This window comes from Colias philodice, chromosome 20 (assembly GCF_061535455.1).
Source record: "Colias philodice isolate Cphi_HAF_F1 chromosome 20, ilColPhil1 Martin Lab GWU primary, whole genome shotgun sequence".
Lineage (NCBI taxonomy): Eukaryota > Metazoa > Arthropoda > Insecta > Lepidoptera > Pieridae > Colias > Colias philodice.
The window spans coordinates 6,799,444-6,824,446 of NC_143105.1; the positions used below are offsets into that span (position 1 = coordinate 6,799,444).

The 25,003-nt window shown below is 34.1% G+C and overlaps 1 protein-coding gene and 2 long non-coding RNA genes across 4 annotated transcripts in view; 1 reads left to right on the plus strand and 2 right to left on the minus strand.

Annotated features, from left to right (window-relative positions):
- Nucleotides 1–25,003, minus strand: part of LOC149479529 (uncharacterized) — a 187,088-nt gene that overhangs the window by 120,312 nt on the left and 41,773 nt on the right. The gene's annotated exons all lie outside the window — the stretch shown is intronic.
- Ino80 (chromatin-remodeling ATPase INO80) lies at nt 1,735–24,815 on the minus strand. 2 transcript variants are annotated; one of them, XM_089708039.1, is made up of 29 exons: nt 24,557–24,626; nt 24,225–24,470; nt 23,937–24,142; nt 23,331–23,525; nt 22,864–22,955; nt 22,245–22,440; nt 21,567–21,704; nt 20,896–21,092; nt 20,168–20,366; nt 18,916–19,095; nt 18,253–18,508; nt 17,762–17,908; nt 17,350–17,490; nt 17,150–17,271; nt 14,385–14,677; nt 13,728–13,945; nt 13,202–13,308; nt 11,939–12,100; nt 10,525–10,684; nt 9,746–9,873; nt 9,423–9,512; nt 9,074–9,151; nt 8,351–8,509; nt 7,529–7,631; nt 7,153–7,235; nt 6,512–6,626; nt 5,191–5,325; nt 4,815–4,991; nt 1,735–2,117 (listed from the first exon to the last, which is right to left on the minus strand). In XM_089708039.1, the coding sequence occupies exons 2-28, from the start codon at nt 24,460–24,462 to the stop codon at nt 4,816–4,818; spliced, it is 4,314 nt and encodes a 1,437-aa protein (XP_089564165.1). In that variant the 5' UTR covers nt 24,463–24,470; nt 24,557–24,626; the 3' UTR covers nt 1,735–2,117; nt 4,815. The 2 variants fall into 2 exon arrangements, with proteins under 2 accessions (XP_089564165.1, XP_089564164.1); XM_089708038.1 differs by lacking the exon at nt 24,557–24,626 and adding an exon at nt 24,650–24,815 and having other exon boundaries at nt 1,736–2,117.
- On the plus strand, nt 2,128–3,758 carry LOC149479533 (uncharacterized). The gene is made up of 2 exons (XR_016317235.1): nt 2,128–2,671; nt 3,161–3,758. It is a non-coding gene; the product is annotated as an uncharacterized LOC149479533 (long non-coding RNA).

Sequence of the window (25,003 nt, forward strand, 5' to 3'; positions counted from 1 at the left end):
TGTTGATAATTTTTGACAGTAAAATATTATCAGAAAACACATACCTATAAAACAGTAACCAGATTTTCCCTGTGCCTTGAATATTTTTTAAAAAAGATTAATTGCTGTTCTATCGTATATTTTAAGGGTCCAAAACAATCCAAAGCCGGGAGATACTGACACAAAATTTTGGGTCATTTGTAACCGGATGGCGGTTCTACAGTGGTCTTAGTACGCAATGACAAAAAGAAAAGTCATGGTCAGAACAGTGGTACCGGCAGACTAGTCGCGTGGGCGTTAGTCGAACTCGTCGGATAAATTACGGAAGGCAAACGATTTGTAACACAAAAATTTTAGGATTTACCGACAGCCCATAAAAAAGAAGTAGGCGGTAGTGTCATGCCATACTTTTCCGGTGTAATTTACAGCCCACAATACCGACGTGAATGCGTTGATTTAAAAAAAAATCAACTATTTGTACCAGGCTAATTTTTGCACAGGTAATCATAGTCCAGTAGCCATGTACGAAAATCGCCATGCCATACTTTTCAGACAGTTCCAAATGGTCGCCATACCGCCGAAAATCAGCAATTTTTTTTAATATTGTTTAAAATCATTTAATTTTATATTATTGTATAAAATCGTAGGAAAGTCAAAACTGACATAAACGTATAGCAACATTTTTAGCCGACGCCATTATAGGACGAAATTCTCAATTCAACTGAATTTTTTGTTGGTTCCGTTACCTCCGCACTTTTAACTGGGTGAACCGATGATTTCTTCTACACTAATATTATAAAGAGGAAAACTTTGTTTGTTTGTTTGATTGTAATGAATAGGCTCATAAACTACTGGACCGATTTTAAAAATTCCGTTCACCATTCAAAAGCTAAATTATCCACGAGTAATATAGGATAGGTTTTATCCCGGAAATTCCACGGGAACGGGAACTATGCGAGTTTTTCAAAAATTAACCCCGAACTAACTACAAAATACATAACAAGTCGAAAAAAACGTGATGTCTTGTCCGTTCCCCTATTTTTTTCGGTGTGTGTAGGTTGCATGCATATATTCCTACTAGGTATGAAGAGATATACAGAGAACGCTAAATAAATTTGCCTGGTCACCATTACCATTCGATACACCATGACATGGTAGAGGCCGTTTTATAGAATTACGTCAAATAATGTACTCCATCTTTTATATCTCTGTAGGTGAGATGTTCTCCACCCTAGCCATCATCAGGTCTCCAGAATATAGTAGAGTCCGTGTTGAATAAAATTAATTTCTAAATCGGTGTTTTCTTAACTGTTCCCCACTCTAGAACTTATAATTACTTGCTTAGTCATCTTAAGGTCTCCAGAATGGGTCATGTAGTAGAGACTTTGCTTATAACGGTTAATGTTGAAAGATGAGTCTTCCTACATTACATTTACAACATACATAGTACACAATATTTACTATTCATAAATGTAATATGTTACTGCCTCTCAGAGAAAACATAAATTAGGTAGAAACCAACTAACACATTACGATACAATACGATACAGTATACAATTCCATAATCTTTGGTCACTTTTACTTCAACAACGATGTATATTTATAGAGGGCGGTTAAAAAAACAAATTCAAATGTAGTGACAGAATCATTAAGGTCGTTGAACCGTGTAATTGCCTTAATGCGAGTCTCTTAGATTGCAATTCTTATAGTTCTATAGGTGTAAGGGTGTAAATAAAATCACATTTGAGTTCATATCATAACTTTATTATAATAAATTGGCAGTTTTTTACATCTTTCAATACATCGAATTATCCAGAATCGAAAGATCAAAATTAATTGATAAATATATTAATGTATAGAGATGGTAAATAGTAAATACAAACAATTTGAAACAAACATAAATGCGAAAAAATGGTTTTCAACCAAATGAATTTTATGTCCAACTTAAAATAATTCCTAACTAAATGATTTACAATTAATGTCGTTTAATAAATATAACAAAGTTAAACTTCGCCAGCTAATGTTGTAAATGAAAAAAATATGTACATTATTTATATTGTCATCTTCATGTGTAAAATTAAAATAAAATTGCACTAAAGGTGGGTTCCTGCCGCCGCAGCATCTGACATCGGTATAATCTGTAAAAAATGAATTGATATGGTTAAACCATGGAACTATAGTCATACTGGAACCCAAACTCCTAAGAATAAATAAAAAACTGATAGAATGACCGCAAGTAACCCCTGTTTACCCCATAGGGTAGCCAGCGTGATTGTAAATTTTTCCCCTATTGACGTGCATTAAAAAATCGACTGTCAGTAATAATAGTCTATATGACATAAATCATTAATAAAATCCGCTAAAAAAATGAAATTTAAACGAGATTCATGCAGGTTTGCTTTTCCATTGAAATAACAAAGGTTTACAACTTTTAAAATGGACTGCTTATCGAACACGCTCATAATTTTTTTCCCATATTTTGAATTATGTTATGAAAATCGTTGCGCGGCAGCCCCAATTCTAGGTGTCAAATAATGTTTACTGCAAAATGGCGGATGTTTATGTTCATTTCGTGAGTTTGTTCTTGTATTTTGGAATTATTCTGAGCCAAAATTAATAGAAATGGTTGTAAATATATTGTGCGCGGTTGCAAAAGTGAATGGCATCCAGGATGTGATATTATATTTCATTCGTAAGTACAAAAAACCATGCATAAACTACGCTTCATGTAAAATTGTAGTTTAGTAATATTTCTACTTTAATTGTTGTTAAATCTGGAATAATAGATCGAAGTTGTGATTATAATGTTAATTTTGATTAGGTTTTTTCCATTTAACATCGTTATTTGCTTATTATTAAATGTTTCATGATTGTAATAAATATTAGACTAGGGTGTCCATACTTTATAAAATTGTGTACATATATTTCGGTATGGTATTTTATATGAGGAGAAGTCTTTCTCCACTTGAGTTAGTTCAATTGGCGTGAAAGTTAATGGTATAAAAACGTTGTTTACTACTTTTATATAATGATATATTGTAAAATCAAAAACTCAAAGTACATACATATATGGTACCTACTGAAATAGAAGCACAAGACAACAGCACAAATTTTGTGTTATCTGTATCTAAATGACATTTTTTTTTTATATTTTGCAAATAATCTTCTTTTCTCTTTACAGGTTTCCGTCCAATCTAGCGGAACGTAATACATGGCTAAATATAGTAGAATTAAAAATATCCTGTTTTGAAAAAGTGAAGATATGCAACATTCATTTTAAACCCGCACTTGGCCAGTGTGGTGGATGTGGCTGTAACCTCATAGGAGGCCATGTCCCAGCAGTGGGAACGTAATATATACGTTACGGGAAATAAAATGTATGGGAGGGTTTAAAGTTACATTTTTAGATATTTCTTGTTATATTTAAAAAAAGTTATTATTGTTATTTTACTCATTAGGTAAAGTATCATATCAGTATCATATCGATATCAGTTTAAAGTTTTTTGATACCTGCAATAGTTACGGAATAATCACCTGTGCACACTTAACGATTACACCCTGAATATATTATATTTTGTTTTTTATTGTATGATAGGGAAGCGCTAGACCACGATCTCATATTTCAAGTACTCTTAAAACTATTTAAATACTTAAGGGTATGGAATGATAAAAATATTTTCAGTGAACCGATTTCGTTACTTTTTATTGTTATTATCTTATAATTTGCAAATTTGTAAAGGCAGTTGGCATTGTAATGATAAATAAATATTATAAAAACACATTGATATTTTACTTCATTAATTCCTCAAATGACTGGACGTAACGCCAAATTATACAGCAAAATGTTGTCATAATTTATAGCGGTCCTGTGTTCTGAAGATGCAAGACGGAAGACGCAAACATGAAAAAACGCTGAAAGGAACATTACAATTTTCCAATGTTAAATACTTGAACATCTATTTTTTATCTATTTGCAAAAATTCTACAGTAACTATATTAGAATAATAAATGCAATTACGTAATTTATTTCCGCCGTAAATCATCAACCATCAATCAATCAATAAATATAAAACTCTCCCGTTACTTAGTGACTGACAGACAACGCACAGCCTAAAATCACTGGACCTAAAGACATGAAATTTGGCACACTCTGTATATCTAGAGTGTCCTAAAGGTGCACTTAGAAAGGCTATTCCGAAATCCCCACGGGATAAATGGGATTTTATGTTTTATGACTTCAACGAGGACGAAGTCGCGGGCAAAATCTAGTATTATAGTAAAATTTTAATACGAATAAAATTGATGTATCCGTTATTTTTTTCCTTAATATCCTGAATTTTTTACATTTATACTCACCCCACGGAAATATAGACATACTATATATATTATGACTCACCGTAACTAGAAAGAGACGGAGGGGAAACGATAAGATTCAAGGTCAAATTTTTTGACTTTACTTTTTTTTAGGGAGTGTGGGTTCCATACGTAGTATATATAGTTCCATGGGTTAAACTCTTGTTATAATACATATATGATAAATTTACACACACTTCAATATAGTAATTATTCAATTAAACGCGAAAGTGTATTCCTTTTTTCACGTCGGAATGGAGACATTTATGATTATTAAGCTATTGCATAACTTCTATCGCGGGCCTTGAGCGCGGGGACCGAATCCAGAAATTCCGTAACGAAAAAGCCTCACGCTCCCCACTCCGACGGGCGCGGAGGTGTGGCTTGAAGGCATAGTATGCAATAGCTTTACCGCGGCAGTCCCCGAGTGCCACACGTCTTTTTTTTTTGTTTTCAACACCACCCCACCCTGCTCTACCCACCTCAAGGCGGAGGCGCCAGTGGCACAAGTAGGGGTTCCCTAGGCCTCCGCGGTCGCCTCACGGGCGCCCGGGGTGCTGCGCCCCGCAGGCGCGGCCGGCCGGGCCCGCGTCGCCCGCGGGACAAGCCGCCCCTCTCCACTATCTCGAGTGGCATGTCGGATTCTAATAGCAATGCACCTGCGAATAAGAAAAACATTTTTTTTTTTTATATTACGCCATTTTCTTACCATAAAGCTATCTATGTATATATGTATACATTTAATCGGTAGCACAATGGTATTGAATCATTCTGTGTAGCTCGTACCTGTCAAAAAATTTCATAGCCTGAAGCTGTCAAAAAGCAAATAATATAATATAACACCACAAGTGCACATACCGGCAGCAACCGCAGATGCATTGTCCGGGGGCGCAGGCTCGGGGCGCCGCGCCGCGTGTCTCGAGCCCCGCGGGCGGCCCCGCCGACCGCCGCGGGCTGCACGGCCCCATGTGCCGCGGGAACTGCTCGTGTATGCTAGAAATAACGAGTGACATGATCAAAATGTATCATTTGATGTTAAATGGCCTATACTTTTGGAATATAAATCGCGATGTGCCTTACTTTTTCTTATTTAGCCATATGAGCTACAAATTATTGCAAACCGCACCTTCTTAAGACGGTGTTCATTTCAATTAGTAGTCATCAATCAACTTTCTATTTATATGGAATTTCTGGGAAAATGGCACATTTCATCTTTTTTATGTTTTTACTAGCTGCGCCTCGCGATTTTACCCGCAGTGCTCCGCTCCGAATATATTCTCCGAAAAAATTTTCAAATCGGACCAGTAGTTCTCGAGATTAACGCGTCAAACAAACAAACTCTTCAGCTTTAAGTATATAGATAACATAGCGAGAAAATATTGTGACCGTGACATGTAGACATAGCTATAAATTATTGAAACTCACACCCCCAAAAGTCACGAAAATGAATCATTTCAACTTAGGCATCAAACAAAAATTAATGTGGATCATTACATTTACATCCGAATACATTTTCAGAGATAAAAGATATGAAAATACGTATCACATCTGTTTTCTGTACATACTACTACTTTTCCGCCCGCAGCTTCGCCCGCGTTTTCAAAGAAAACCCCGCATAGTTCTCGTTCCCGTGAGAATTCCGTTCGTCCTTCTATCCTATGTGTTAATCCAAGTTACCCTCTATACTTGTGTTAAATTTCATTATAATCGGTTCAGTATTATCTGCGTGAAAGAGTAACAAACATTCATACATACACATACATCCATCCTCACAAACTGTCGTATTTATAATATTACTAGATTTCCGCCCGTGGCTTCGCCCGCGTTTTCAAAGGAAAACCCGCATAGTTCCCGTTCCCGTGGGATTTCCGGGATAAAACCTATCCTATGTGTTAATCCAAGTTACCCTCTATATGTGTGTTATAATCGGTTGAGTAGTATCTGCGTGAAAGAGTAACAAACGGTTATACATACATACACATACATGATACATCCTCACAAACTGTCGTATTTATAATATTATTAGGAAGTAGGATAGGATAAACTCAGATAAGAAAATTGTATAAAACATTGTATCAAGAAACATTACAACAATAACCACACGTTACCAAGCATAACATATGCGATATCTATAGTAAAACGTATTTAATACTAAAATAATACTAAAACCAATACTCACACGTCGGTATACTATGAGAGACGTCCACCATGAGGTCAGCTTCATCATCAACTTGCAGCGGGCTGCCCGGTTCCGATGCAGACTCTCGAGCACGTTTCGATTCTGTGGCTGCCGGCTGTGACAAAATTATACATTTTTAAATATTTAAGTCAATAAAGGAAATAACTCTTTCTATAATACGGTTAAAGTACACAAAACATCATTATAATATTTTTTTTATCCATTACAGTTAGCATGTGAGAGAATGTTGTTTAGCGTCGAATCTTTAGACGATATATCATTATTACGTACGATTTTTATTAAATGGTTTTCAATAAATACATAAACTCGTAATAAATACATCGACCAATATTCTTTAATAAATACATAAATTCAGAATATTAGTCCTTCAAAAAGTTAATCCGTTTCGAAGGACCAATATTCTTATTAAGGCAATATATAATAATATTCTTATACAATATAAAAATGAATCGCAAAATGTGTTGGTAAGCGCATAACTCGAGAACGGCTGAACCGATTTCGATAATTCTTTTTTTATTATATTCCTTGAAGTACGAGGATGGTTCTTATGTAGAGAAAACGTAAATATGTACGGCGAAGCCGGGGCGGACCGCTTGTAATAGTTAAAAGAATCTACTTACTGCAGGCTGCGCAGGCAGTATACCCAACTTCCTTTTTCTTTCTCGTTCCTCCATCATTTTCTTTTCTTCAGACTTTTGACGATCTGTTCATCAAAAAAGATTTAAAACGTAAGTACATTTTTTATACATAATAATAAAATACTACACAGACAGACAAGAACATAATATTTTACATATTTACTGAAACTATCACGCTGAGAAATTATGCATGAAGTTTATCTGCAGCTTTTATATTTTCTACACCGCAAACACCAACATTTTATTTACTATGAAACTATACAAATATAATTAATAGCAAACTTATGTTACGAATGCAATACTGAATCCTACAAACTAAAATATGACTAACATTCACGGTTATTATAAAAATACTTACATTTGAGTTCAATTTCTTCATCATCGAGAAGCAACGACACCACTTCCTTAGGCTTTAGAGTGTCAGGCTTGAAGTTACCGCCGCTGATCACCATACGTTGAATCTACATGTAAAAATACATTTTTATTATTATTATTCACAGAGGATAAATTTTTGTTACTTTGAAAAATTATATAATCATTACAAGGCTACAAAGTGTGGATGAAAGCGCGTGTTTCTAATTATATTCAAATTTCAATCTATTTATGTTATTGTTATGCTAATTTGATTGTTTGTTGCTGTTGTTTGTATGTAATATGATTGCATGTAGCGCGTGATAGATATTTCAATTAGTGATATTGTGACGCTTCGATGCTTTTTGGGAATAAATTGTTGTTTGATTAAAATTATATAATGAGGACAATGTCGATAATAGTTTGTCATTCAAAAATGCTCGCTGCACTCTGCCATGTCTGCGCCGGCCCTTAATGAATTTTGAAAAGCAATCGAGTGACTACATGGGTAGTTTATTTTGCTCAAAGACGGTTCAGTAGTTTGCCCGCACTATGGACGCATACGACTTCCGTTACATGCTTCGTGTTGGCATTAGTGTATAATAGTAGACAATGTAATATTAAGTTGGCAATACTCCGTCTTGAATCTGTATGCAGTATGTCTATGTCCGTTTCCTTTTACTGCTGTACTGCCGTTTGCCATATTGTATAAGTCGTTAAGAAATAAAACTCCACATTATCAAAAGTATTTGCTGTTTTTATTTCTATTACACTTCGCCCAATGAATGAATGAATCATGAATGAATGAATAAAGTAAACACTGTGTTACCTCGCTCTTCTCCTTGGCGCGTTGCAGGATGCGTTCCTCGATGGTCCCCTTGCAGATGAGCCGGTACACCGTGACCTGCTTGGTCTGGCCGAGCCTGTGCGCGCGGTCCATCGCCTGCTGGTCCACCGTCGGGTTCCAGTCCGAGTCGTAGAATATCACCTGCATTAATATATATTCATAAAAACATTCTAGTCAACAACAAAAACCACATTAACCCATGGAGCCCCGAACGGCCAGATCCAACCGCGACACAATAGATTTTTTATTGTGTCTGTGATTCCGGGGCCTGATGGCATAACACTTAAAAAAAATTCAACCTTATTCAAATGCATCTAAATCTGATTTACAGGAATATTTTTTTTATCGATAGTGGTGTTATTAATCGTCGAAGATTATACAATATTATATGGCTATAAGTTACTTAGTTATTTAATAAACGAAAAAAAAATGGTGGGGGAATATCTTGTTTACTACATTTTAAACAGACAAAGAGGAAAGAGTCGTGGATTATGTTATTTTTGTTCAGTGAGTGAAGCAACTTAACTTAAAAGACGTGTGGCACTCGGGGACTGCCGCGGTAAAGCTATTGCATGCTATGCCTTCAAGCCACAGCTCCGTGCCCGTCGGAGTGGGGAGCGTGAGGTTTTTTCGTTACGGAATTTCTCGATTCGGTCCCCGCGCTCAATAATTTTATGCAATAGTTTAAAAAATATATAAACTCACAGTATCAGCAGCGGTGAGATTGATGCCCAAGCCGCCGGCACGCGTCGACAGTAAGAACACAAATATGTCCGTGCGAGCCTGTACAAAGTCAATTACAAAATTAATATATAAATCTAACAGGTAATACAGTATTTGTGTATAAAATTATATTTCATATGAAGAGGGTAGAAAGTAGAAAAAAACTTTCACATTCACAACTTATACTAGCTACTCAAGCTCAAAGCTAATCAAAGTAAAAAGTAATCACGACAAAAAACGGTATATTTAATTTACTTATACCACTTTTATTCAAAGCTTTCATCAAAAATACAATAATTTGATCAGTTTAATTTATTTTATTGCACTTTACCTGAAAATCAGCGACCATATCGCGACGCGCTGAAATCTTACTGGAACCGTCTAACCGCATGTACTTGTGTTTTCTATGCCACATGTATTCCTATGAACAATAAAAAAATGTGTATGCCTGATTGTATACGTGATTAAAAAAATCACTTGTAATTATTATAAATGACAGAAAATAAAAATTTATAAAAAAAATCTTCTTAACCTTTAGGCGTTAGACCATGATTTTTACACACTTCAAATAGACAAATTTTAATTTAAACTTTGTATCAAGGATCGGTGATAATAATGTCGATTAATAATTTAAATAAATAAATATAATCATACCTCCAAGAGATCAATCATCTTGGTCATCTGACTGTATATGAGCACCCTGTGTCCGCGCTCCTTCAGTCTTTTCAATAACGAATCTAATACTGTTAATTTGCCCGCATCGCTCACTAGCTGATTTTTATCTGTTAATAAAAATATAATTATTAATAAAATTAATAAAAATGAGTTGTCTCTATTTGTGTTACCTCGTGTTACAAAAGATATTTTTCGTTTTTAAATTTTCATTAAAAAATGTCATCTATTGTTATACAGAAAAATAGTACTTGTTTCGCAAAAATTCACATTCTATTTTCATGAAAACATATACTATGCTTTTTTAACATTTTTTTCTCGATCTATCAATGAATGTACCGCTTTATCTCGTACGCGTGGTGAATGCCCATGAAGTATTGAATAACAACACCTAAAGATTTTTGAAGTGAAACTTCTATAAGCACGTTTTGAGTAATATTGCAACGCGTCATGGCGATACCGTCACGTCATGGAGTAAGGCGACGATTTTGGTATTTTAGTTGCCAAAAAAAGTTTAACTTCTGACAAGTGTGCTCACACGTTCTTTTTTGACGTGATAACATTTTTAAAATCGTTTTAGCCGGGTGACATGTTCAGAAACTTGTGTCACACCAAAACCTCACGAGCGCGATCGCAGGTATAACGAGAGAAAGACGGACCGATCTCCCGTCTCATCTCGAGCGCTGCCACCAATAAGACGTTATCACGTAAACATCTCGATCGTAAACCGACTTTACAGACAACCAATTTTTTTTTCTCACCTGGCACTTGCAAGCTCGCCCACCCGTACGGCGGCCGTGCGTTGTCCACGAGTCGTGCGACCGTGTCGCTGCCGAGTCGCGTCTCGCAGTGAGTGTGCCGCTTTATGTGGTACGCGTGCGAACGGGACACCGAGAAACTTTGCCGGGTTGGCGCGCACACCTAAAAATTAAGTTATTAATACTTATAAATAATAATTTTGAAGCTATGATATTAATGAGCATTTTATACATGTACTGTGCTAACTAGACAAGTGAAAAATGCCAATCTGACGATATTTTATACTTATTATGATTTAATTATGTCAATGGATGAATTTTAAAAACAAACAAAATTACCAAAGAATTGAAAGTAGCATACAATTTAATTCTTTATCTTACTGGTAAATATTTAAAAAATCTCTCTAAATATATATTTCCATACTAAATTACAAAAGCTATTTCTTAACTATATTATTAAAGGAGAATGACCACGGGTGGCATCGGTAAAATTTTAGTTGTGCCACGTGTTCGTGATATTGTTAATTCCTATTTGTATTTATAATGATCATATGTATCACTATTAAGTCTTAATTATACCGGATAAATAGAAATAAAAGTAAAAGTTTTGTTTTGACACATATATCTATCTCTTTTGCAAGCGCCCTGTCAGTTTCTGTTTGAAATTAATGTATTCGACGCATTGTTCGACGTTATTTATTTTGAAATAATGTTTATTACGATTTACTTTTCACATTTGTCTTATAAATTAAAATATTACCTATGTAATAAATGTAAAACCACAGAATACATAATAGTAGCTAAACGCTACAGAACGGACACTCTCCGCCTCCCACCAAAATTAAACTTACCTCACCCCGCGCGATCGTGATTAAAATGGGCCATATTTTTCTGCAAGGACGATACGCAACGAAGATTGACAACATTAATCAAATTGACTTAAAGTAATTTTATTATTTTGGATTTGTGATTATCGTTTTTCCTTGTTTTTCTTAGAAATTGGTTAGATATTGTGCTGTTTACGGATGTATTTCATCAGAAAAACGCGAATTTTTTTTTTACGCTAGTCACAAATGTGCCTACCATAAAGCGTTAACACACACATTTGCAGTCTCTACAGTGTGACTGTCAAAACGATAATTTTGTATGGAGTGTCCGGGGTGTGGTAAAACTTAACGTTCATCGTTAGTTTAAACTCGATAAAGTATTTTTTTAAGTGTTGAATAAAACTATTGTTTTATTCTTATTGTCGCGAACTGCGGCTTATTTACATAAAATCTTTAATCGTTTCTAAAAGTACTAACATCAAGCTTTAAATTGAGCTATATTTCATCTTGACACAATAAGTTTGATTGCGATACCAAGTGCCATAGTCACTTGGGCAATCTCCTTTATTTTTATCTTCTACAAATAATACCTTTTGTTGCACAGTATATAAGAAAGTCGGTAAGGGTGTGGGCACATCGCAATGTACGACTGGCGGCCGCTCCACGTGCGGAAATTCCGCCGCTTCTATTGGTTGCTTCTCGACCGGTATCACACCACCGTCTTCCGTCTTTATTTCGGTCAGCATTTCCGGCTAAAAAGTGCACAAATATTATATCATACAGATATAATTAATATCTTAATACTATTATAAAGGCGAAAGTTTGTAAGGATTTATGGATGTTTGTATGGATGTATGGATGTATGGATGTTTGTTACTCTTTCACGTAAAAACTACTGAACCGATTACAATGAAATTTAGCACACATATAGAGGGTAACTTGGATTAACACATAGGATAGGTTTTATCCCGGAAATCCCACGGGAACGGGAACTATGCGGGTTTTCCTTTGAAAACGCGGGCGAAGCCGCGGGCGGAAATCTAGTAACATAATAAAACTAAAAAAAACACGCTAAAACTCATGTATTGTCACCAATGAGTGATAATAATAAATCTGTCCGTTTAAACTTTAAAGTGGGCCAAAATCAAATATACAGGGTGTCCCACTATTGGTATACTAAGCGCGAAGGGACTTGTAGTTTTGCATACACTGATCACGTAAAAAATACCTAAACAAGAAAATAACATCAAAATTTTTTTGCTAAATTTTTCCTGAAAATCCATGTTTTCTTCTCTAACTTCGCGTAGCCGGCATATACCGCTTCGATAATGTGAGCATTTTGTCTATACAAACATAATCTTAAACGATAGGTCACATGCTGGTATTAAAGTTGGGCGGGTAGCTTGTTAGGGGTGTACACATAGAGTTTTAAGAATTCATCTATTTGAAAAAAAAAATGCGTCTGGAATTTTATAAGTATTTTTTATGTACTCAGCGTATGCAAAACTATAACCTCCTTTGAGCTTAGTATACCAACAGTGGGACACCCTGTATAGGAGTTGGTTGCATATAAAACATAGTTGAAGCTAATAAAAGCGTAATAATAAAGGAAAATTTCATTGTTTGTTAATTTTTTGTAATGGATAAATTCAAAAGCAAGCAGTTTACCATTAAAATCATAATAAGTGACATCTATTTATACTATTTCTGATCCATCAACAAAGATTCCTCATGTCTCGGAATAAAGAACTTTATCACTCTTATTAAATAAAACCAAGGTTTTCAATAAACACGTCATATATATAAGTTCTCAAAACATTCCCATGAACATAAAATATATTTAAAATACATACCACCTGTCCACTGGCCTCTTTCAAATTCCTTGTTCGCATCGCTCTATGTTCTATCGTCTCTGACATATAATTTATCATGTGATTTGTATGTGTATAGAAAGGACCACCTAAAAATCAAACAAATTTGAAAATGGATGGTCATAATTAAAAAAAAACGAAAGTTAGTTTTATTTTATCGTATTTTCTTGCTAAATCAAAATAACGTTTTAATCTTATGTAAATTAGTTATAAAAAGGAATAATAAATAAGCCTTTTTGCCATTACATCATTACAAACATTTCTTGAATATTTCACATACATCACTGAACTAACGTCAATACTTATACAAAACTAGCAAACCGGGCGAACTCCGTTTCGCCACCAGAGACACCTTTTCTTTGCTATAAACCTCACGGAGCCCGAGACCTTTCCAACGAATGCAAAACCGTGGAAATCGGTTTTCATTCTGGAGTTATAGCGTCAGGACAGAAAACCCGACTTATTTTTATATAGTACATTATTAACATCTTATTATTAATTATATTACCTTCAATCCACAACGGATCTGTGAACAGCACATCTCTCCACACAGTAGAGTCATGTTTCCTCCTTTTCAAGACATCACCATCAGGACATACTAACAACATATGTTTACTCATAACTTTGTCGAATTCTTGTGTTCTTTCTATATCACTGTCGTACCACCATTCTTGCCTGTGACGTAATTTCTCGTACTTTTCTATACTATCTTCTATGTGTAACATACTGAAATAGAAAAATGTTGTAAGTAAGAGAAAAAGAGATGTTTACAGTCCGCGCGCGAGCTCCGAGGAATTATAAGGAATGTTAATGTTCAAGATAGAGATGTGTATTAGTCGATATTACGCTATCGATACTAACACATTTTAAAAACCAAGTTCAACACTAAACTGGGATAGTGCGGGGTATGGAACGACGGTCTAGCGCGGCGCACAATGCCTTTTACTCATTTTTTTCAATATTTAGTAACTTTTTACAAACTAACCATTTCGATTTAAGTTTAAGGTGAAAAGATTGATTAAAAATATTAACTTTTCATTTTACACTAATATGCAAGTAGATGTTCATTATAAGTTTTACAAAATTTCTTAGAGAAAGGTGATTTATACACATTATTAACAAAATTAAGTTATGTACTACATATTATTATTACAAAAACACTCACGCATACAGCCACCCGCACACCATAACTCTATACAGTTCCATTGGTGACAAATCCATGAACCGCATGAACGTAAAACACTTGTCACTAACACTTACACTTTCACTAACACTTCTGTGCACATATTCAGTTATTAGCACACTAAGTTTATTATACAATAAATGTCGTTTTGAAGGTATGGAACGGAGTAAGATACAGTCTTCGGCAATAATCTTTGGTATATTGTAGTCGTCGACTTGCATCGCGAACGGGGATTTGACGTCACGCCGCTCGAATAATTCTGGGTGATTGCATACCTGGGAATAAAGACGTTATTGAGTTCAATAGAAAGTACATAATTCAAATTCAAATTCAAATTCAAATTATATTTATTTGCAAGAATGTAGTTACAAATTATAGATGTTTTTAATTACAATATTATGTGGCTAATACATTCTACCCATTGATTGGGTGTGCAAATATTGAAAAAGAAAGTTGATTAGTCTAATTATTTAAATGTACACACAATTCAATTTTCACAATTACGCGAACGCACTACGATTAACACGATTATATCACACACTTATCACACACAATTCAGTTTACACTACTTAAAAGTCATAAATTCTTCAATGTCATAAAATTGTTTCACCATCAACCAGTTCGTCAGTTTATTTTTGAAAAAATTTACTGGTAGTTCCTTGAAATTGTCCGGTATTTTATTATATATTTTAATAGCCATAAATATTACACTGTTTTTAGCTTTGTTAATTCTACACGTTGGGAAATGTAATTTGTTTTGGTATCTTGTCAACATATGCGAATTTACTTCTCCTTTCTTCTTAAAGTATTCCGGGTGATATTTTACAAATAAACATACTTCTCTTATGTACATGCAAGTTAAAGTAAGGATCCGTAATTTACTAAACAGAGGTCTACAACTGTCTCTTTGGTTCAAACCGCACAGAGCTCTGATACATTTTTTTTGTGAGACAAATACCTTCCGCACATCACAAGATTGTCCCCAAAGAATGATTCCATACGAAAGTACAGAGGAAACGTAGGCATGATAAGCATTTATTGCTGCATTCATAGAAACAGTATCTCTTAAACGCCGTAATACGTAAACGAAACGATTAATTCTGTCGCAAACGTAATCAATATGTTTGTTCCATTTTAGACCTTCATCCAACAAAACACCCAAGAATTTATGATGATCTACTTGTTCTATTACTTGGTTATCACACTTTATATTTAGGTTTATTTTGGAGCAATTCTTTGTATAGAATTGAATTATTTTTGTTTTTAATAAGTTAATTTTAAGATTGTTGTCTTCTAACCATTTTACAATATTTTTAACTGCTTCATTTATATCTCTCTCGTACGATATAAATGAAGTCTCTCGTACGATTCATAATTCATAATTCTTTATTTACGTTAAACATGGTATTTTAGATGTTACTTTTTTTAGTTATACATAGTAGGTACAAAATGTTTAACCGTCATTAAAAAACAGCATGCAAATTTTATAATTTTATATAAAACAATGGGTCCAATTAAATTATCAATGTTAATTACAAAATTATTACTTATATAAATTAGCTTGTCAATCATAATTTTATTTCTTGTCATCAAAAAATTCTTTAATACTGTAGAAGGACCGATTAGTTAGCCATTACACAATAAGGGCGTTTGTCCACTACAAGGAATTTTACGGTCCGGCATTCCGATTTTTTACGGTCCGGTGTGGCACGCAATTAATCTAAATACTAGCTTGTGCACTATACGTAATTTTACTGTCCGACATTTTACTTTTCCCTATTCCGGATGGTTTTTTGAGTTTACGAGTCGCTGTAGGTATAATTGTTTTCGAGTGCCCACTTGCTTGGATTTTACTCTTTTTATTCCATATGCCAATTGAAAGCAAGCTCTTGTTTTACTTTCTTTTAGCTGGCAATGAGATTTGAGAAGTCGGTATTGTTATTTTATATATACATTGACCAAGCATTGACCTATAATTATTATCTAAGTAAGTGTTGGTAAGTTAAAGTTCAAGTGGGAATAGCTTTAGCTCCTCGTCACCGATTAAAATAAATAAGTGAAACACGCATTTTAAATCTCTTACGGAACTTTACTTTTTATTATAACGAAATAATATAATATTTAACCTTCTATATTTTTTACTCGTTTCTTGTAAAATGCAAAAACAATCATTTATGATAGCATTATACCGCCAAACTTCCTTGAACTGTACCGCACTGATCCGAGTAAAGACGGACAGGTGCACAAGCAATTCATCGGTTTTTTCATGCCACACCGGACCGTAAAAAATCGGAATGCCGGACAGTAAAATTCCTTGTAGTGCACAAGCGCCCTAAAGACTTAACAAGTGATGACAGACAAGGATAACTACGGAGTTTCTTGCCAGTTCTTCTCCATAGATACTGCTTTCCGAATCGGTGGTCAATGTTAAAAATATGTTATGACGAAATATGTTCAAAAGTACTTCTAGAAGAAGTCTAATAGAATAAATGTTGAGATACAAAGACATGCGCAGTCTAATTACGAAAAAGACAAGTTATAATTTCAATAGAATGCAACAAATAGAGATGTGAATTTTTATTTACTTTTGCCATTTCATATAGTATCTAATAGATATAATAAAACTATAACAATGAAAAAGGCATTTAATTATCTAGTAAAGAAATGTTTATTGCTTTCTTCACACCAAACCTTTCATAGACACCACATTGACCAAAGAAATCTAGAAAATAATGTGTTACACTCACCTTCCTAAATTGCATAACTAAATTCATTAAATTTGAGGTAAAGTTTTTGTCAACATTATGTCCTGATTCCGATCCAATTGTATAATGTAATAACTCTTCAATTTTAATTTTCTTTTTTAATGCTGTAAAACAATAATTTAAAATAGTGAATACACAAATACTTATACTAAACGTATTTAATAGTAACTTATATTTCTTACCTATATACAATAATTTTTGCCTTATAGTAAGTGGACAATGCACCATAATCTCAATTTTGTCTGATAACTCATTTTCTACGTCTTTTTTTATTCTCCGCAACATAAACGGTTTTAATATCATGTGTAGCCGCGATAAATGTTCTGTAAAATAAAATCAGTATTGTTTTTTGCTTTTATATGAAATATTTGTAGAGTATTATAGATTTCTCCGCTTTAAATATAAAAAGTTGAACGAAAGAGAAGAAAGTAAAAATGAAGAGTTGTAAATTAAAAGATCTAATAGTTTTATGGCATTCATTACTTTCTCGTATTTTTACCTAATTTCAAACATAAGGCTAAGAACAAATTATCAACTCAATGTATATCAGTTTAATATTAAAATTGAAAACATTTAAGATACAATTCAACATACTTTCATCAATAGTGCTCTTATTTTCCGCGTGACTTTCAATATCCTTAGAGAACCATTCATTAAACTCTTCATGTGAGTCGAAAAGTGTGGGCATTATGAAATGTAGTAGCGCCCATAGTTCCGCCATACTGTTTTGTATTGGTGTACCTAAAATAAAAAATATGTTTATTATTATAATAATAATAGACGTGAAGACTTAAATTATGGTAAAAAAAATGTAAGTAAATTTTTGTTGTCTCACGTAAAATCTTCGATCGATCTTACGTAAAATAATTGTTAAAAATCTTACCAAAATAGGAACAAATAGAAGTATTGGTTGTATTCAATATAATCATATTTAACTTTAATTCTAATATATGATAAGGACAATATATGTGTATAAATGAAAACTTTTTCATTCTTTTATTCAAAGTTAAAAGTAATATATGTTTTTCCTTTCTTTCTTTCATCTAATACACATTTTAATTTATGTATATTTCATTTATACTAACCTGATAACAACAACCGATTCCTGCAACTAAAGCCTAGTAACAGTTTCCAGCGCATGCTAGCCGAGCTTTTTATAGCTTGCGCTTCGTCCAATATCATATACTGCCAGGACACACGGTTCAAATACTTGAGATCGGAGACCACAATCTGGTACGATGTGATAACCACGTGGAAGGCAGCTTGCTGTGTGTGCAGGTCCTTACGTTCCCAGAATTGGCGGAGGATCTTACGTTCGCTGGGACTGCCCCAGTATGGTACCTAGTGGGAATAATATTTCATATAAAATTTGAATAATGTAGCTAAGATTTACACAGTTGCTTAAACTTTTTTAGACATTGGACTGAAAATTATATTATATGATGGCACTAAATCACTTGACTATAAAACCCACACCACAATAAAAAAAAATGTGATTCAGTTCAAATTGCTTAAAAAATCGATGAACATACACAATGAAGACATACACCCAAACCTAGACTTTATTCCTTTTTTGGAAATTGGTTAAAAAGTTATTAACGTCTTATAATAATTATTATAAGGTCCAGAGGAAGTTCAGAAACTACGGAGAGTCTTTACCTTCAAATTATCTTAAGTGTTTATTAATATTATTCACATACATATAAATTTAAATAAAAATTACATAACTATAAGTAACTTTAACTTACCACTTTAAAATCCGGTACAAATCTCTGCATTTCCTGTTGCCAATTATGAAGTGTAGAAGCCGGAGACACCACCAGGAAAGGTCCCCAAACACCGAGTCGTTCAGCCACGTGACATAGAAATGCTATACATTGGACCGTTTTGCCTAGACCCATCTCGTCTGCTAATATACCACTGATACCCTGTAAGGAAAAGTAGGGTTATTAAGAAGCTTAAGCTTACTAAGGAGCTTTTACGTAAGAATAGTATGTAAATAATTTGAAAATCCAAAAGTGCACGCCTCATAATTTTTTTTTAATAAATATTTATTAATTATTATTTTTGTTTATTTAATAACAAATAAACCACATCGAATCAGACCCTGAAAAATGAAAGGGTTCTATTCCTGAGCATACTCAAGCGTAAGAGAAAAAAAAAGACTCGATTAGTAAAGTATTTCGGTCGCTATCGTGTTAACAAGAAAAAGGATCCGCACATACAGACACACGGACGTCCAAGACAGAACTTTTTTAAACTGTTTTTTAACTAGTTTAAATAACAAAAATGACATCAAAAATATCATGAACGTTAAAAATAGTGTTTTTTCTTAATATGTGTGTGTATGTATTATCTTACAAGTGCAATGTATGATACATAAAGATGATTTAAGTTTGAAAAATCAGATGTTTTGCGCGAAGTGACAGTAGTACCCACCTCAACGCTTCGCTTATGAGGCGTGCAATAGTAAAACAGTTATTGATCAACATTGCAGTTGATATGTTAAAAACATTGTAATAACTGTTAGATTAAATATTAACTGGAGGGATTTACTATGGTCGAAATTTATTTACTTTTGTATAAACCAAATCTCACTTTAACCATCATATCACATGGACATCACAATTTAACGATTTCTCGTTGATAGATTATAATCTCCCATACAATGCATAGGTTTGGTTTATTTACAAAATACATAGAAAAAGGCGGAGCTCCGAGGATTCCCAACCTGCACCTGACTTGGGAAGAGTAAATTCTTGGCGTAACACATAAATGCTGTATAATTTATTGTATTATAGTCTAACCAGAAATAGGTAATGCCGAATGCGTGCAAATGCAAGCAAATGTATCAATCTCGATCTAATAAAAAAATCAATCACAATTATTCGACATAATAAAATCTCATGAATCTGTCTAATTACAATCTACACAATTTTTCGACACATGTAACATGCAAATTGTAATCTACCTGTATTAACACTTTTACTGTAACCCCACCTGATCATACAAGTTAGCGAGCCAATTCATCCCCTTGAGCTGGTATCCCTTGAGCGTGCCGCGGAAGATGGCCGGCTGGTCGTGGTCCCGTCTCTCGGAGCGCTCCCCGCCCGTGGCCGCGTCCAGTGCGAGCGTGCGTGCCCGGTCCGCGCGGAACGCTTCGCGCGCGTTGCGGGACGCGCGGGCTTTCATCGCTTCGCTATAGGTGGAATTGGTACATTATGGTAAAATAATGTAGAAAAATAAAGGCACATTCTTTCACTAAAATTATTAGAATTTAATTTAAATATTCTATTATCTAGTGGTCATTGCTTATTATTTGGTATTCACATCATACTTATCAATTATTTCATATACAAAAACTATTTACTATTTATGTCAAATATCCGCCCGCAGAACGGAACGTTCGTATTTTCATCTATTCTATTATTTTATTTTTTTAGGATAATGTATTTATAATTAATAAATATATAACCATATACATTTTAAGAAGATAATTAATTTTTGTCGTGGATAAATTGTATATAATATGTTATAATATTACGCCCAAACACTGATAATGCAATCATTGAGCGAAAAAAATATCTCCAGCATGTAGTCACAAAAGATCCACATGACGAAATTTGTGTCATCAAATAAAGTATCCAAATTATCCATACCTATCATAATTGAAATTGATATTTATTATTTTATGACATTCAAATGCTTTATAAATATATATTTTATACCTATCATAATTATCAATAGCAGCGAGCCTGGGGTCCCTGTCTTCGTCCAATTGCCTCAATATCCTATCCGCCCCACTGTCCCCCTCGTCTGTAGTGTTCAGCTTGCGTTGCATGAAATGTGCATATAGTTCCGTTTGAGTTATTAAGAAATTTAGCTTTCGACGTTGACGTTTGGCTTCCATTAATTCTACGTCCATCTGAAACAAAATGCATTTATATCACATTTTAGAAATATTATTCTTTAAAATATGATATTTTATGGATAGTGTTTGAAACAAATTATGTATTATTTTACAAACATGAGAAAAATAATGTTCGAAAATAAATTTAAATAAGAGCTAGCGCACGAGCAACTTTGTCTCCGCAACTATTTTGTCTCTCCCACTTATGGGCTAGTATGAAAGTGCGCGCACGTAGCGACGCAACTCCCCATACAAATTGATGGGAGAGACAAAAAATGTGCGGACACAAAGTTGCTTGTGCGCGTTAGCTCTTACATTAATGTGAGATTACATAAGTATATTCAGGCAATCAGCATTTAAAAAATGTATCACAAGGGCAATGTGGACCTACAAAACAGACTGGATTATTTTATATAAAAGCTCTATTGATATTGATAAAAAACTTAGATAAATAAAATTTACAGGTTAAAAAAATCTTTATTATTTTACCTTCCTCTGTTCCTCCGCCTCCCTTTCCATCCTCCTACGAGTCTCCCTTTCAGCACGATCGTATCGCCGCCAGTACGCTTGCATTTCGCGACTCAATCGCTTGCAACGCCATACTGTTTCCTTCATGTTCTTTTGTGACTGTTCAATTCAAATAAATTATGTGTTTAAACTAAAATATTGTAAACAGAACATTACACTAAAATTTGAACATTAGAAATTTGCAAGATATTCATTTATGAAATGGTTTTCAAATAAGGACTAGAAAAAAAGAGCGTGTGTGCCAAGCACACGTCGTGTAAGAAGTGAAACTTATTTGGCAAGATTTAAAGGTACCAAAATGGTCGCCTTACTCCAACGTGATGGTATTGCCATAATGCGACCTTGAAATTTTACTCTCAATGCGCATACAGAAATTTGACTTGAAAAATTCTGCATTCTACAACTGTATTCTGCTAGTAAATGTATTCTGACGATTTAAAAGTGAAATAATGTAGTGTGGTTTTATGAAACCACGGTAAAAGTGAAACTTAGGCACAAAATATGGTTCCGAACACTGCTTTATACCTACTCGGCAGCCGACCGTCACGCGACATGCGCTACACAGACCAAAAAGTTTGAGACGATGTAATAAAAGTTTCACTTAAAAAAAATTAATAAATGTTTGAGTTTAAAACCCACCTGCATAGCGACATGTCTCCAATGCTTACTACACAATGTTGCAAGCCTTTTCCTCTGCAGCATTAGTTCTCTATGTGTTGCCGTCCTTGCTCGCTGCACTTTACCCAATTCCTTCTTAACGAGGAGGAACCAATGACGTTTGCGACGCGCAGTGAGCGCTTCCGGACTCTTTAGTGTGGAAATTTTCTTTCGCCCCCTAAAAGTTTATAGGATGCAATATTTATCAGCTTTGAAAACTGAAAATAAATACATTTAAAATCGCAATCCATATTTAAAGCATCTTTTATTTTTTTCTATTTTTTCCGTTAATTATTTGTTATTTTAATAATTTAGTAACTAGCTTACCGCCCGCGGCTTCGCCCGCTTTGTCTAAAACCTAATAAATTATATACTAAAACCTTCCTCTTGAATCATTCGTTCTATTAAAAAAAACCGCATCAACATCCGTTGCGTAGTTTTAAAGATTTAAGAAAGCGACTTTGTTTTATACTATGTAGTGAAGCTCTCAGCTTAAAAATTTTTAATCTGTTATTCTCTTTTATCTATTATTCTATAAATTTTATAAATAAATAAATAAATAAATATTCTATAAACATTTTTTCTATTATAGTAGACTTACCTGACACCAGACTTTTCAGCAATGGTGAATTCATCAGTATCATTTTCTTCTTTAATGTGTTTAACATGATCCTCCCAGTCAGCGCCATCTGGCTGCAATTTAAAAACATACATTAATAATATTCACCGGCCATATACCGGCCGAATTGAGACCTCCTCCTTTTTGGTTGGTTGTTAAAAAGTTAAGTTGGTTAAAAACATAACCCCATTCTACACTTAATACTAACTGTGTTAATTTAACTTTGTATTAGACAATGAGATGGGAACTTGGTTAAATATGTATTTTTAGTATTTCTTGTTACAGTGACAAAGAAATAGACAAGAAATTTTCACCGTGCATGCGATACAGCCTGGTTACAGATGGACGAACGGACAGACAGACAGCGATCTCAGTAATAGGGCCGATTTCACATTTCAGTATGGATACTTAAACATATCATTAAGAAGAAGAAAAGTACAACAACTTACAACATCACTTCCATCAGCTAGACCTTCTTTAGCCCTAACTTTTCTAGACTTCTGTGGAGGTCTAGACAAGCCTCTATCTGAGGGCCTGCCTCTTCTACCTCTTGTTGACACTGGTGGAGGCCTGTTTATATGTCTTTCTGGATAACGGTCAATAGTTGATAGTAAACCAGCTCCGTAATACATATATCTAGAGTTCTGAAAAAATTGCTTAAATTTTTATAAATGAATAATAAGAATAATATCTTTGTTAATAACATATTGAGTATAATTAGGTGGTTAGTTCATTATTTAATGAAAAAAAAATAAACATTGCTTTTTGTGTTATGTACATAGTTTTCATGAATATCAGTTCTGTAGTATTGATCGTTCAGATAAATGTATGATTATATAGTAGATATAACACAATACTTTGTAACTAAGCATTTCAAAACAAATATCAACCACAATCCAACCCTACAACTAATTTTTGCCTTACTTTTAATTTTAGTAATTTACATTAACTTGCTCAATACTCAATGCATAGACTGATAATGTTACAATGCATGCCAAAATGCATTTTAGATATTTGTTATTATAATACTTTTAGAAGAGAATATGTCAACTTACACTTGGGTCCTTATAATAAGATTTAATATATTTGTTATGAAACTTTCTCTCTTTTAGTAAACATTTAATTCTATAGTCTTTAGCAGCGGGACTATCATCATCGCTACTTGTATCTGATTCTGACGAGAGGAGAACATCCCGAAGCCACTCTCTTTCCTCTCCAACTGATGACAAGTTGTACAATCGGAGACGATCACTCTGTCTCTCTAAAAACATGAACAAACTGTTAATGAGCAAAATAAGGCATATTTACATAAAATTAAAAACTTGTTTATTATAAAGCCATACCTTGTTTTGATGTGACTACACCATGCATTAGCTTGTCCCCTTTGGACAGTTCATTGCTCATTGATAAGATATCTGAATCGTCGCCACTGTCGCTTCCACCATCAGAATTTAGTATTCTTTCAACTTGATTCACAAATGGTCGGATATCTAAGGCGGCCTCCAAACGCTGAATATGTATAGGTCGAGCAACTTCATGTCTTTTTAATACGGTCTTAGCGACCATGGACTTCTCAGACATTTCAAATCCTGGAATGAGGAGGAAAGTTAATCTTCCTAACCTAATAGACATAAATACTTAAATACCCTACGATACGAAATTGTTCAAAACAAACATTTGCGAGTGCCGTATTGATATTTCATGCCTAATGTGCGAAATGAAGTACGATAGGACTAAGTATGTGAATATTATGAAAACTTTTACTCACACCAAATTTGGGTTCCCCAGAATGTTGGCACGTTGATTACTTAACACAAAATTCCATAAGATTAACAAAATGGCGAACGAGAATATTCGACAAATCGCTGTCAATGTCGCCGCCCAAGCGGCGCACATAACTACTCATTTCGTATTTGAGCTTGAAAAAACACGAACCCGCCATAACAACGAAAGAAGTTTGACATTCGAAAATTTATTGTACAGGTCTGCCATTGGCTAAAATTAACAGTGACGTTTAATTTACCAATCAACGCAGTAGTATTCGTAGAAGAATCCAATAGAACAAGAAGATATTTTACCCAGAGACATTTGCAATAGAAAACAAATGTCTACAGGCTAATCA